Source organism: Ipomoea nil, unplaced genomic scaffold (assembly GCF_001879475.1).
Source record: "Ipomoea nil cultivar Tokyo-kokei standard unplaced genomic scaffold, Asagao_1.1 scaffold2159, whole genome shotgun sequence".
In the NCBI taxonomy this organism is placed as follows: Eukaryota; Viridiplantae; Streptophyta; class Magnoliopsida; order Solanales; family Convolvulaceae; genus Ipomoea; species Ipomoea nil.
In genome coordinates, this window is record NW_017618587.1 from 3,846,363 (window position 1) to 3,860,759 (window position 14,397).

The 14,397-nt window shown below is 33.1% G+C and overlaps 2 protein-coding genes across 4 annotated transcripts; one reads left to right on the forward strand and one right to left on the reverse strand.

Moving 5' to 3' along the window:
* The first annotated feature begins 5,400 nt into the window (after positions 1–5,400).
* LOC109149222 lies at positions 5,401–6,111 on the forward strand. Its single transcript, XM_019296881.1, has one exon. It carries the CDS (start codon positions 5,401–5,403, stop codon positions 6,109–6,111), a length of 711 nt encoding a protein of 236 aa, XP_019152426.1.
* Positions 6,112–7,857: 1,746 nt separating this feature from the next.
* On the reverse strand, positions 7,858–11,122 carry LOC109149462 (DNA ligase 1-like). 3 transcript variants are annotated; one of them, XM_019297242.1, is made up of 4 exons: positions 10,790–11,122; positions 9,006–9,140; positions 8,714–8,933; positions 7,858–8,620 (listed from the first exon to the last, which is right to left on the reverse strand). In XM_019297242.1, the coding sequence occupies exons 1-4, from the start codon at positions 10,871–10,873 to the stop codon at positions 8,148–8,150; spliced, it is 912 nt and encodes a 303-aa protein (XP_019152787.1). In that variant the 5' UTR covers positions 10,874–11,122; the 3' UTR covers positions 7,858–8,147. The 3 variants fall into 3 exon arrangements, with proteins under 3 accessions (XP_019152787.1, XP_019152786.1, XP_019152785.1); XM_019297241.1 differs by having other exon boundaries at positions 8,714–8,908; positions 8,945–9,140; XM_019297240.1 differs by having other exon boundaries at positions 8,714–9,140.
* Positions 11,123–14,397: the final 3,275 nt, after the last annotated feature.

Sequence of the window (14,397 nt, forward strand, 5' to 3'; positions counted from 1 at the left end):
ATTAATATAGAGTATACATATCAGACTCTCTTGAAATAACTATTCTTATTGTAAAAGACGAATAAATCATTCTAAATAATGACATTTTTGGAACAAAAAACTAAACAGAGCAGCGAAATAAACTCATTTTAAATAATCAAATTTCATTCTTTAAACTAAATGTCTATTTTGTGTGTATTTCTGGCACGTAATTAATTAAAATTTGAGTTAAATTAAAGTTGAGGAAAAATATAATTAAGGAAAAAGACCAAATAAAACCATGCATATAAGTTCCTATATGCACACATAAGAGGAAAACCGAAAAGAAAGATTAGGGTATGGTGGAGTACAATAGAAGAGGGCGGTGCCCAATTCCAGTGGGCACAACCACTCTTTTACGTCATATATATGAATAAGCTAAGATACCTACTTCATAATCCACCACACACTATACCACTAGCTAGTAGCTACCTACCTATATGCCTCGACGCATTTTCCCAAATGCTATGTCAGGCCAGAATAGCAGAATCTTTGAGGTTGAGATTTTAATTTTTTTTAAAAATAGTAATATATATATATATATATATATATATATATATATATATATATATATATATATATATATATATATGCTTCACATTAATCCATCTATTTGGCTCTATCTTAATTATAGATGCCTGGAATGGTCAAAGTTAGAGTGTGTTTGGTTGGTGGGTTTTGCCCAGAGGAATGAGTATGAAAGTGATTGTTGTTGTTTGGTTGATAGGTTTTTAGAACACTACTATGGGTTTCGGATACCCCATCAATTGAAAAACTCATACCCAAATACAATAAGGGTTTCATTCCCTTATTCATTTTCAAGCACTACTATTAGTAACCATTCTCATTCCACTCTACTACCAAACATGTTAAATACTTTTATCAAAACCCATTACCATTACCAAGTATTTGATACTCATTCTGATTCTGATTCCTATGTGCGAACCAAACACACCCTTAGTCATTTTATATTCGTGATCATGATTTACCAGGTTTATAAGTTTTATGATGAGTCGTTATCTAATAACATATATAATGCATAATTTAATAGTATGTTCTCTCTATTAGGACAATTTCAATTGAATCAGTTGAGAATTTAATTTTATAATTACAAGGCTCCAAGTTTAATTTATCATAAAAATTATTTATTAATCTAGCTTCTTGGTTTAAGCTGGTCAACTATAGGTAAAACGAATTTCACCTAGAGTATACTTTCAGGTAACGGATGTAAATTTTTTCATAAATTAAAATATTTTACTCTCTACTATATATATGTGGGGTGGTGTGCCCACCTATTCTCATTTCCTCCGCTCCTTTGACTGATTGTTCTTGTTGCGTTAACTTACTGGGAAGATTGATGTGATCGCCAACTCATTAAAAAAATTCTCTTTTTTTCTATATGGCCGGACAAAAATTAAAGGAAAAAAAAAAAAAAAACGAACTCAAGGATACAGATTTACAACCTAGAACAAATCATGTTCAAGTAAGGTTGTAAACAACTACAGTAGCTCTAAGGCCGAAAGTCTGTGGGCTTAAAATTAGCCTGATAAAATTGAGATCATTTGAGTTTTTTTATTTTTAATTTTTTAAATGAGGCTAATGATGTTCGTTGCTCTTAGCCAATAAGAGTGGAGGGATTGATTTTCAACAATTTATTCTGGCGGAAGTTTCTTCATGCATATATCTATTGAATCAAATTATTTTTCCAATTCAAACATCAATTCTTTTTCCTCAAATCTCAATGTGCATGGCAAATTTGTCACCGCCATCAATTGTTTTCTTACGTAGTACACACTCATTAGATCTTGATTCTACGTCGTATGGACCGGGCTTCACGTGACGACGTTGATATGAATATATGATGTCTACTATCATATCTTTTGCTTGACAACCAAAACTTTGTCCGAAATTCTTAAAAATAAAATTGGAAAAAAAAACCAAAACAAATAAATTTTAGGACGCTACTGACTCTATTACATTGTAATATCTGTTCGAACATACACTCTCAACCTAAGAGTCAACAACACCTCCACTAAGGCTCGATCTCATGACCTCCCACATGGGAGAGGTCACTACATGCCATTAAGCACAAGGTGTTTGGCAAAAAATCAATCAGGCTAAATGTGCCAATTTACACGAGAATACAACTATTTTTTTTTTTAATTATGCCCAAATACTATGAGAATTTGTACCATGTACAAAATTAAAAAATAAAAAATTAAAGTTATATTACAGAATACATACTGTGAAAACTACACCATGTACAATTAAAAAAGTTCTTAGAGCAACTCCAGTGGTAAAACCTAAATATGAGTTTTTTGTTTGGTTCTAATTAATGGCCACGCAAAAAAAATACAAATAAAATAAAAAAGTTATGGTGGCCGCCAGGTAATTGGCACCCACCCTAATACGCCCGCGGGGTTGCAAGTGTGCAAATAACTTTACTGAGATCTTTTTTTTTTTTTTTTAATCTCGAAATCTATAAATAAAAACTCACATTTGCAAAGATATTGAGTTTTTCTTTAACATACTTTCTCTTATCCACATAAATTTACTTTGTAAAATGTAAAATTTCTCGTCCCAAAGGACCTCAATACCGTGATCCGGCATGCATACATTATTGTAGATATATAAATAAATTACAGTGACTAAACAGCTCATTAAATAAGAGAATCAGTGCGTGCCTGGGTGCAAGTTTGTTTGCCGGGTTGCTCTTAGGGTTGTATGCGAGGACACTTAATTGCCTCATGTTTACATAATACCCAATATAATATAATGAGTTATGTATGTTTTTTATTGTGCTGGATATATATATATATATATATATATATATATATATATATATATATATATATATATATATATATATATATATATATAAATCAAAACAGTGACAATAGACACTTAGAATTTTGTGGAACATTGGTTGCATGCCGTAGATGAGTGGGAAACAGTACAGTGTATTCTCTAAGCTAAGCTACTTTCGGTGGTTTGGTTGTTTCATAGACTTTAGTACTTTACCTCCACCACACAGTAGTGGTCGTCGCTGATGGAGAGTTATGGCCTGGATAGATAGATAGATGCATGGGATTATAAAGAAAGAATAAGCAAATTAAATTAAAGATGATATGATATATGGTAGGGCACTGTTACTTTTATTTTGGTCACACCTAAATCTCTGCCTAACCAACGCAACGTAACACACAAATCTAATCTTACTTTTATGCATATATGTCTATTATGGCAGGATAATCATCATCTCATTAATTAAATTAAAGGACCTTAATTAGCTAGCTTAGCTTTTTGCTTGCATCTACACGCAATTCTTTTGCATGTGCTGGCAACACCTCAGTTTGGCCTGGGATCCAACTTCTATCTCTTCATGTCATTCAATTCCCTTAGTATAGGTACAATTTTTTCTTTAAATTAATTATAAAAAACTATTTTATTTTTTTAGTTAAGTAACACAAGGATAGAAATGCAAGTAATATTGATGAAGTCCTATGTACAAATATGCTTGCCAGCACATACATCCACGATGTTAATGGTAATCGATTTTGATGAAGTTAATATTCTTAACCAATCAAGATTTGATTAAATCAAATACTTAAATGATCTACTACTAGTTTATGAAGATTAGACCAAGATCATACCAACAATGAATTCTGAAGTCCTCAACAATAATTTTCATATTGTATCCATTTATTAGTCTTCGTGGTCAATGAAAAAAAATAACAAAATGATTCAGAATTTATCTTTAACAATTATCATCTACGTCTAATATATATATATATATATATATATATATATATATATATATATATATATATATATATATATATATATATATATATATATATATATATATATATGGGAAAATGGCACTTTTTCCCCCTGTGTTGTTTATGTAACCACTTTATCCCCCTCAATTGTTTTTGAAGTGGCTATTTTCCCCCCTCTCCGTTAAATAAGTGTTAGGGCTGTTAAATATGAGGGTAAAAATGACATTTCACTTCTTATTATTATTATTATTATTATTATTATTATTATTATTACTATTATTATTATTATTAAAATATAATAAACTATGTTAACATTTCTTTAAATTAATACTCCGTATAATTTAACTTTTTTTATTTTTAATTTATTAAAAATATTATTAAACACAAAAAAAAAAATTAATTTAACAATTTAAAAAATTAACAAAGTAACTAAAAAAGAGTTAAATTAATTAATAAATTATAAATAAGATAAGTAAGATGAGACAGGGAAAATAAGCACTATCATAAAAAAACAAAATATGATTTAAGCACATAATAATAATAATAATAATAATAATAATAATAATAATAATAATAATAATAATAATAATAATAATAATAATAATAATAATATATACCTCTCCCACTTTTTAAAAAATTAACTTCATATGCCCCGCCCTTTTCTTTTTTCACGTTTCATAACTACTTCATTAATGACTTTCATTCAAAACCTAATCCTCTATATATGTGTGAAAGAGAGATCAAATATTACTAAATGAAATTTTTAATTTGATTTAATCTAAAAAATATGTATGATTTTTTCTTTATAGATTCTCACGTAACCAGAGCACCATTCTGATTATTTAATCATTAGTATAGTTTATTAACTATGTTTGATATTTATCACGGGATTTGATGAGTATCAAAAATAAAATAATCAACAATCATTACGAAAAATATCGAGAGCTTGGGGGATGGGGTTGGGTGGAAGCACACGTGTATGGAGGCGATGCCTCCATGCGTCCCCTTCAGATTAAAAGTTTAATCTTTCAAGAACCCCGAGGAAAAAGATCAACGGGCGCAATCGCCCAACGGCTACTTCAAAAATAACGGAATCCAACGGCTCTTATCGAATGGGCGGTTGCCGCCCAACAGTATCCCAAGTCTTACGTCCGAAATCGAATGGTCCGAGAAAGGACTCCAGTTTTAGGGGCAACCGACCATTACTGTTGTCGGCGATTTAGGATGAAAATATTTACCGATTTATTCATTAAAAATACGCTAATCACTCTCATACCCCTTTAATTAACGCAATTTACCAATTAATTACTCCGGATTTATTAAAAATTGGATTAAAATAAAATAGCCGTTAGCGGCCTTCTTCTATTTAAAGATTCCTCATTCTACTCAAATCGATCCAGAAAGTTAATATCCCATCTGGGTTTTCTTCATCTTCTTCTCCTTCTCCCTCCTCTTCTTCTCTCCATTTACAGAAAGATAATTGTTTTATTCTTGTAAATCTATCTCTTTATCCTTGTTTATATTTCTGAAAATAGATTTTTTTTATATATATAAATTTACAGCTTAGCTTGTTGATTGAGATCACTGCCTTTGTTAGATTATGGAAGCTGTTATGTACCGTTCATCTTCAGATCAACAAATCTCACCTAACAAAAACTACTTTAGAAGCTCGATGAAGATGATGAATCGAGCATCTTTGATTCCTAGGTTTTCTGAGGATTTTGTTCCTGCGGCATATTTGCAGGCGGGGCTTTTACAGGCTCCTGTTCATCCTCCTCCTCCTCCATTTCTGTCTCAATCTTTTCCTGTTTTTTCAGTTCACCAGCAACAGCCGCCTCTTCTTCCTCTCCCCATCTCCAATGGCGGATATAGCATGAATTTCAGTCAAAGTAGGACACTTTCTTGCCCTCCCAACTATGGGAGACCCAATAATAACAGCAAGAACAGAAGCAGAGATCCCTCTCTGACGCCCAAGAAATCCAAGCAGAAGATCTCCAAGTCTCCCAAGAAAGAAGACTTTGAGAAGAAGATGAAATCTGCAAAAGAAGTTGTTGCCCCTTTGGGTCCAGACCCAGAACATCTTCCTAAACATGTTGTTGTCCCCAAGGTCTTATCTTTTTCATCGACAGAGAAAGATGATGATGAGGGGGACAAGTTTTCAGGATCTGTAGTGTTCACACTTTCACCTCCGCCTAGCAGCCTGCCTTTGCCCACTTTTTCATTGAGGCCGAAGCTGAGCTGCAAAGCAGAGGCCGCCGGAATAGACACCGGAGCGACTGACAATCTCTGCAGACTTCTTCGTCTCCGGTAATTAATAAGCACAAATAGATGAATGATAGATGTGAAGAAGAAGCTAAGGAAGGAATTAATAAGTATTGGTGTTATTATGTTAAGGGTGATATTATTATAACTTTTTAATTTCGTGTTGGATAATTTTAGTTTAGTAAAAGTCACCACCAGTGCTTGTTTTTCTAACTGGGGGGTGGACAGACAGACAGACATGTTTAAGGTTTACTCTCTTGTAATTTTATTACCGTGTTTTCGGTTATCTTGAAAATGGAATTCAAATTCTCATATCTTGGACTGCAATTGTTTCCCATTTTAATCCTTCTTCTTAAACATTAATTCACTGAATTGGACAAACAAAAGCATGCCTATGATGAAATTTACAGAGAGAGTGACCATGAGGGTATGTAGGGTGGCACGGCTTGGAAAATACTATGGAGGTGTTTAGTAAATAGATGTTAAGTGATTGAGTTAGTGGGTAAATTAGCTTGTTAGCTGATTACATACAAAATGACTTTGAGTAACTTTTTTAATTTTAGTATTTTGAATTAATAAGTAGTTCGAAAAGGTTAATTAATCAAACACTCATTTTGATTATTTAACCAAATCAAACAACTAATAATGGCCAAATAAGCCAAAATTGATTGATAGACTAACTATTTTACCAAACATGACCTATATGTACTTCTCTTATCTACTCCAAACTTTTACTCCCACGCTTAAAATTTTAATGTAAATACTATAAGCTCACATGAAGAAAATAACCTATCAACGCTATCGGAGAGTAATATTTGAGAATACATGTAGTAGAACTTTACAAATTAAGGAGTGACTCGTTTGATGGCTAAGTCAAGGGTGATTGAATTAAGGAGATTGTTAATGGTGCACAACTTAGTTAGGTGGCAGTCATGAACGACTAAGTCTTGACCGGTGGTTTTGCTCATGACTTGTGACTAAGTCGTTTGGGTTTGCTAAGTTGGACTAAATTATGCTTGTGATGGTAATTTGGTTGGGAAGTTTTTGTGGCCAAACTAAGGCAAGGCTAACCAAAACCTTGACCAAACGGTTTCTAGCATGTGGTGTGTATGTTGGGCAATTTTCCACAAGAAAATATCATGTAATTCTCATTGTTTTGCATTCAATTTTTATTTTCACTTGATGTAAACACTTTTCGGGAGACCTACGTAATGAAAATATAACTTATTACATTAGGGGGTTAAAAGAAATAGAATTTTGAAATAAAAAATGATATTGAAAAATGATATATGTACTTCTATGAAGTAAAACTCCTTTCATATGTCATAATTTGATTTATAGAAGCGAAAGAAAAATAATACAAATTGTGACCCACCAATTTTTCTAGATGAATCAAAATATGGCACTTAAGTTGCGAGTAAGAAATGGAGTAAAAATAGAATATGGCACTTAAGTTGCGAGTAAGAAATGGAGTAAAAATAGAATATGGCACTTAAGTTGCGAGTAAGAAATAGAGTAAAAATAGAATATGGCACTTAAGTTGCGAGTAAGAAATGGAGTAAAAATAGAATATGGCACTTAAGTTGCGAGTAAGAAATGGATAAAAAATAAAAGTACGTGTATCATTACTCTTTTGGAGATATACATAGTAGAACTCTTTTTGACATATGGCTAAAGTTGTGGGCATTTAAGGTGGCTCCTAGGAGTTTTGGCTGTGGTTGATCATGCTCAGCTTTTGTCAATAATTCCCGTATATTGGTACATACCATATACCATTCTGTACAATAATATTAACTGGAAAAGAAGAAACCAAAGTTTCAGATGAAATTCACTATTGTTAAAAGAGTACACATCTTTTACACATCATAATGACCAGTTCATGAGAACATCTCTTGTTCTTCCCCTGGCATTCTGGCAATCACCCCATACTCGATAAAATGTAAAGAATGCACCCTCTTTCTATCTGTGGGATGGTTAAATGCTACCACCTCTAAACATGAATTCGAGCTGCCACAGGCAATGGGCTACAAAATCTGAAGCAGCATGCCAGCATCAACACCTAACATCAGTATACAGCATGCATATTCAAAAAGGAATGGTGTAGGGTAAAGCAAAGATGTCTGCATCCTGCAAATACTGAGCGCGGGGCCATAATGCAGCGCTACCACACAACATAGCGGTGCTGGCTATAGCCTTCTTTGCATTAGTATCATCATGCTTTCTTCTCTTGAATAACCAATCTTGATCATCATCACCAAGATCATTTAAACTTGAGGGAACCCAGTTCTCTATCAAATTTCTAAACTGCAATTCATCTTTATGCATAGGCTTCTCCACTCTTTTAGGCCGCGAAGCAGCAGACACATGCGTCTCAACAGCATTTTGAGCTTGCTGTGAAGTACTACAAATGTTATCTGCACCAGCACTTGAAGCAGTTTCACATTTGCGCTGGACTGGCAAATCCAACCTGCCAGAAGTTGAACAAATCTGTTGATTTTGAGCTGAAGAATCATAGTCCATTTGCTTCTGTGAGGGCAAACGAATCCTGATAACATTCCCTGAACACAAAGATAAAGCTATAATCAGCACAAGAGTGAAGCATTAGATTTATGAAACTAAACATTTTTCTGCTTTGTGTCACAAAAACACACCATGAGAGCGGGTGACATTTGGTGGTGACAAATGCCTTTTCCTTTTGTTGCTGTTCTGAGTGCTATCAGATGAGGTGTTGGGATTTTGTGAACATACAGCTTGTCCATATTCCACAGTGAGATTGCTCCTTTCTAATTGTTCAGACTCGGAAGGTCTCTTTTTATCTATGCATCCATCTTTAAACTCAGAATTGTCCTTTTTGTGGGACTTGTATCTCTGTGCAGAATCACCCTTTTTGTGGGACTTGTCTCTCTGAGCAGAATCGCCCTTTTTGTGGGACTTGTCTCTTTGAGCAGAATCACTTAAGTTCTGCTGTTCCTTCTCTTTCCTTTCTTTCTTCCTCTCTTTCTTCTCCCTCTTCTCCCTCTTCTCCCTCTTCTTCTCTTCCTTCCTTTCAGCTTTGGCTTTCTCCCTCTCCTTTTGGAGCTTTAGGGCACCAGGACAAGAGATTTAGAATTGAGAGCAAGAGGATCAAATCCAGCATAACAAGGAGACACATAAAGATCCTCAAATAACATTATTGTGTTGTCTAATAGGAGGAGCTAAAAGCTCCACATTACTTGATACAATCACAAGTCACATAGTCACAGCTAGGGTCAAAAACACATTTTCATTTTCAAGTTTCCACCTCAATCCTAGCCCATTAACCCAAGCAAATCAGAAAGGCAAATGGAAACAAAGAGTATTATGAGGCTGGAGAAAAAGATGCATTCATCTGCAATAATGATTATATACCAAAATGCAAATTCCAAGAAAAGGAAACAAAGTACGCTACCCAATTTTTTTTAAAAAATGAAACACTGGTCAGCTCTATTGGAGCCAATGGAGCTTTCACAAACAAATCAGTTAGGAATACAGCTCATGAACTTCATGAAAGCTTCTATTCTAGCCTAGATCAATGTGTTAGAATTAATTAACAATTATAACCTTAGACAAAATTGCATCCCAAACCAACAGACTCACTGTATGATGACTTTAAAATAATGATTACATTGTATTAACCATGGATCCAGGGAGAAAGATGATATGGCATTAATAGTCATATATTCAAATGCACTTAATACTTCACTTTCACAAAAACAGTTCCCAAGGAAATTGGTAACCAGTGTGAAAAAAATCAGGCAACCTTTCTCTTCCAATTGGATTTCTTATTGTGCATGGAAGATTAAGTGCATAATCAAATAAATTATTAGTGCCCTATACTGCATGGTATAGATGATAAGAAAACCACCAAAAATAGCTTAAAGTCCCAAATGCTGGAGCTAACCTAAAATGTAAAACCAAAAAAAAATGTAATCTACCTACATTAGAAACTACATTTTCCCCAATACATTAACAAGAAATCGGAACCCTGTTATGTTCATCAATCCCCATCCAGCTCCATAATCATAGCCTAAATCCTATCAAACAAGCCCTCCTCAGTACACCACCAATCACAATTCACCCAGGAAGAGAGAGTACACTAAAATCACTTGGAACCCTACTATGTTTACCACTCCACATCCAAGCTCTATAGTCATAGCCTAAAGCCTATCAAACAAGTACTCCTCAATGCACCACCACCTATCACAATTCGTACAGAAGAGAGGGCATACTAAAATGTAGACACAAGAACTTCATCATGGCAAGATTAATCACCAAACAACATCAATTGGGAAGGAGTCATATCAAAATCAGCCCGTCATATTTGAAGTTCCAAACAGCTCAGTTCAGAAAATTTTACTGTAACAGGTTCTAAGTAATCAAAGACACGAATCTCCTTGGAAGCACATCAGGTAGAAATCAGTCCAGAGACAATGAAATACTTAAGTTTATACGGATCTTTCTAGGTCCAGTGCCATACATTCCAGTACACAAGACATCCACGACAAAACATTCTAACAAAACCCTAAATCTTATCATCTTTCTGCTCAGCACATACATGGTCACATGGATTTAAAACCACAGTACATAAACCTTATTCGTACAGTATATGTCAAGTACAACCCCCCAAACCCCCAATCCTATTAACATGAATAAATCAGCCGATTCAAAGAGCGTAAATACATATAAATCTAGGTGCTCTTTCAACAAACCTTAATCGATTCGATCAAGGCTGCTTCTTCATTGCTCCTTCTAACCGTATAGCCGGGTGGAGGGTAAGGAAAACACCTTGACATCCTCAGATCAGATCGAATCGAAAACTTAACGCGTTTAAAAAAACAAAAAAAAAAAAAAAAAGTTCTAAAAAATATCGCAAAATCGATTTCGCAAAAAGGGTTTCGAGATTCAGAAAAAGTTTAGAAAAATCTTTGAAGGAACCGCGGGAGATTTTTCAAGCAAAATCTTTCGATGAAACCACAGGCTAGGGTTTCGGCGTCGCGAGAGAGAAGAGTCTCAGAATCGTATGCAAAATTGCTAAAGGAAGGGTGAGAGGGTATATATAGAAGGAACGTGAGGCGGTCTTGCCGCGTAGGGTGAACTGTGTATTACCCATAATGCCCCTAAAACTTTATTATAATTTCTAATCCTTGTCCCTGGTCGTCCTTTTCCTACTACGCTTCTAAGTTGACTAGTCTATGGCCAATTGCCATAAATTCATTAGTCATAATCATGGGTGAATTAACAATTTAATCCTCATATTTTCCGATTCCGTTCAATTGAATCCCAATATTATTCTTTTGTGCGATTTATCCAAAATATCTTTTATTTCTTCATAACTCCACATCTTTAAAGTTTCAATTTCAATACATTTCTTCACCTTTTAAATATTCGCGATATGTTCTAATTACTCCGTATAAGCTAAGTGTGTTTATTCAGTAAATTTAATTAATTTTAAATCGAATTGATTAAAACTAAATTAATAAAATTGTTGTATTTAATTCAGTTAATTGAACAAATTAATTTGAAATTTATATAAAGTGTAATGCGTTCAAATATATTATAATAAAACAGTTTTTAAATGATCGATATGCAAATAACATATTTATTTATGATAAATTTGGTAATTATTGTTCGAGTTTATATGGTGATTAATTATATGTTCTAATAGTTTTTTTTTTTTTTTGAAGCATAAAACAGAATAAATTAGATCAACCTTTCAATACAAGGAGGCGGGACAGCTTGGTAAATATATAAATGATACATATAATAGTAAAATATATTTGGTTTAATATAATATTTAATTAGGTAAATCATATTGGTAAATAATATATTCAAGGTAGGATTAGTACTTAATTTTTGTAAATAAATAATGACTTTAAACAAAATAAAATGGATACTGATATAATATTTGGGTCGGTACAATATAAAAATGTAAGAGTAAATAAAATGTTTATTTCTTTTTTGCACTAAGCAATAGGGATCTGACCAAATGGTTTACTCCATTCATAGAGTGAGAATGGAACTCCTCAACTCATGCTTAAGGAGTGAAGTGCTAAACCACCACACCAACCATGTTGGTTAATAAAGTGTTTATTACTTATTTGAGAAATGTACTGTTTTTACATTTTGATTTAATTTTTTTTTTCAAAAGTATTATATATTTATTCCCTTTTAATTAACAAACACTTCACAATATTACCTATTAGGGAAAATAATCAAAATATAATACTTTTACATCAAAATATAAAAATATTATATTTTTCATCAAAAGTGTTACATATTTCATTATAAGTAACAAAAACTTTATTCCTGATTAGTATTACATTTCAGCATATTCTATAAATAAAATTTAAAAAAAAAAATGGGTGATGAGGGAACTATCAAATACTCTTATTAATATTACTTTGGAGAAAATTTCAATTTTGGTCATTTGACTATAGGGGCTTTGTTAATTTCAGCACTTGACTTTCAAAAGTATCAATTTAGTACCTTGACTATACAATTTTTATCAATTTTAGTCATTCTGGTCAAATTGCCGGCCAAATTTCGCTGGAAAATTTTAATAGTTAAAAGATGAATTCGCCGGAAAAGATGAATTCACCGGAAAAAATGCCCTCATTATTTTAACTGTTAAAATTTTCCGGCGAAATTTGACCGGCAATTTGACCAGAGTGACCAAAATTGATAAAAATTGCATAGTCAAGGTACTAAATTGACACTTTTAAAAGTCAGATGCTGAAATTAACAAAACCCCTATAGTCATATGACCAAAATTGAAATTTTCTCTATTACTTTGTGAAACTGTAATGGAATAAATATAATTACTCCAAGCTGGCCAATCATGTGCCTACAGGGAAGATTTCTGAATTTTATTAGTCTCAAGATTTCAAGTAGTCTCCTTCTGTATCCTGATCTGGTAAGTTGAAGAAAAAGGTTCACAAATATTGGTGGGTGGATGGGTCATCATTTGATGGACATATATACTTATTACCCATTAAATATTATAGTAATTCAGAAGCTTTAGAATCATTTCACTTCATTACTACTCAATGTAAGATTGCTTAGACATATGGTAATGTGGTATGCCCTGTGGGCTATGGCTTTTTCTGGAAAAAGAATGTTTTGTGGTTTGATGGGTTTCTCACTTGCTTGATATTGATAATGAGAATGCTGTTTTCTCGTTGATCTGATTACAACTTCAGTGATAATACTGTGAAGTTTACATCTTTTGGGCTATACCCTGGCCCAATGTTGGCCTGCTAAGAGTGATCCAACAAGCATGATAAGGCCAGGCAAAGTTAAGGAATATAATCAGTCGTTATATCCTGGACCGCGGTGCATAATCGATTACGCACCGCGCATCAAAACGGTGCCGTTTCTTTAAGTAAAGAAACGGTGCGCTGTTAGTGTTAATGGAGTGACACTACAGTTTATCAAAACCGACACTGCCTCACGTATTATTTTTATATTATCAAATGAAACTACAGTTATATCAAAATGATACTATAGTTGTGGTGAAATGAAGCTGCAGTATATATAAAATGATACTGAATAACATTTCACATATTTGAGTGTATATTGCACAATGAAGTTATAATTATATCGAAATGATCATGTAGTTGTATTTTAATGAAACTATAGTGTATATAAAATAAAATTAAATAACATTTTCATATATTTGAGTGTATAAATATTGAATGAAACTGTAGCTATATCGAAATGAAACTGTAGTTGTGTTGAACTGAAACTGCAGTGTATACAAAATGAAACTGAAGAGCAGAGTTCTTTTTTGCGGAACGACGTGAAACAGATTCCCTTTCTTTTCAGTAAATAAAACGACGTCGTTTTGATGCGCGGTGCATAATCGATTATGCACCGCGGTGCACGATATAATTTGCCGAATATAATAGCTCGAAACTATAGGTTGGGTGACTAGCCCGGACAATTTGACTAATCGGTCATGTTTGCAATCATTATTTCGCGGATCATGGTCCACACATTTGTGTGAACCATAAATAAAAAGTACATTATTTGTATACATAAAGTATATTATTTGAAATCACATGATTTTTTTAATATTATAAAATAATGTACATTCAATACGAAAATAATATATTTTTAGTATATTAAAAATGTATATTGCATTCATGGTCCACACAATTATTTGCTGTCATGTTGGCTCTTGACTGCAGTAGTTCACTACTCATTGAAAAGCAGTGAAAAGGTATGACAGTCACCAAAAGTCATCGAGATGTTTGGTAAATAATTATTAGTTGATTGTGTTAGTGAGTTTGACTAGTTGATAGTATTAGCTAATTGT

Excerpts from the sequence above, each read along its gene's own strand:
- LOC109149462 (XM_019297240.1), bottom strand. The coding sequence starts at position 10,873 with ATGTCAAGGTGTTTTCCTTACCCTCCACCCGGCTATACGGTTAGAAGG. Across the intron at positions 9,141-10,789 it reads CCTTGATCGAATCGATTAAG|CTCCAAAAGGAGAGGGAGAA; the intron begins GTTTGTTGAAAG and ends GGTGCCCTAAAG. Across the intron at positions 8,621-8,713 it reads AAATGTCACCCGCTCTCATG|GGAATGTTATCAGGATTCGT; the intron begins GTGTGTTTTTGT and ends CTTTGTGTTCAG.
- LOC109149222 (XM_019296881.1), top strand. The coding sequence starts at position 5,401 with ATGGAAGCTGTTATGTACCGTTCATCTTCAGATCAACAAATCTCACCT.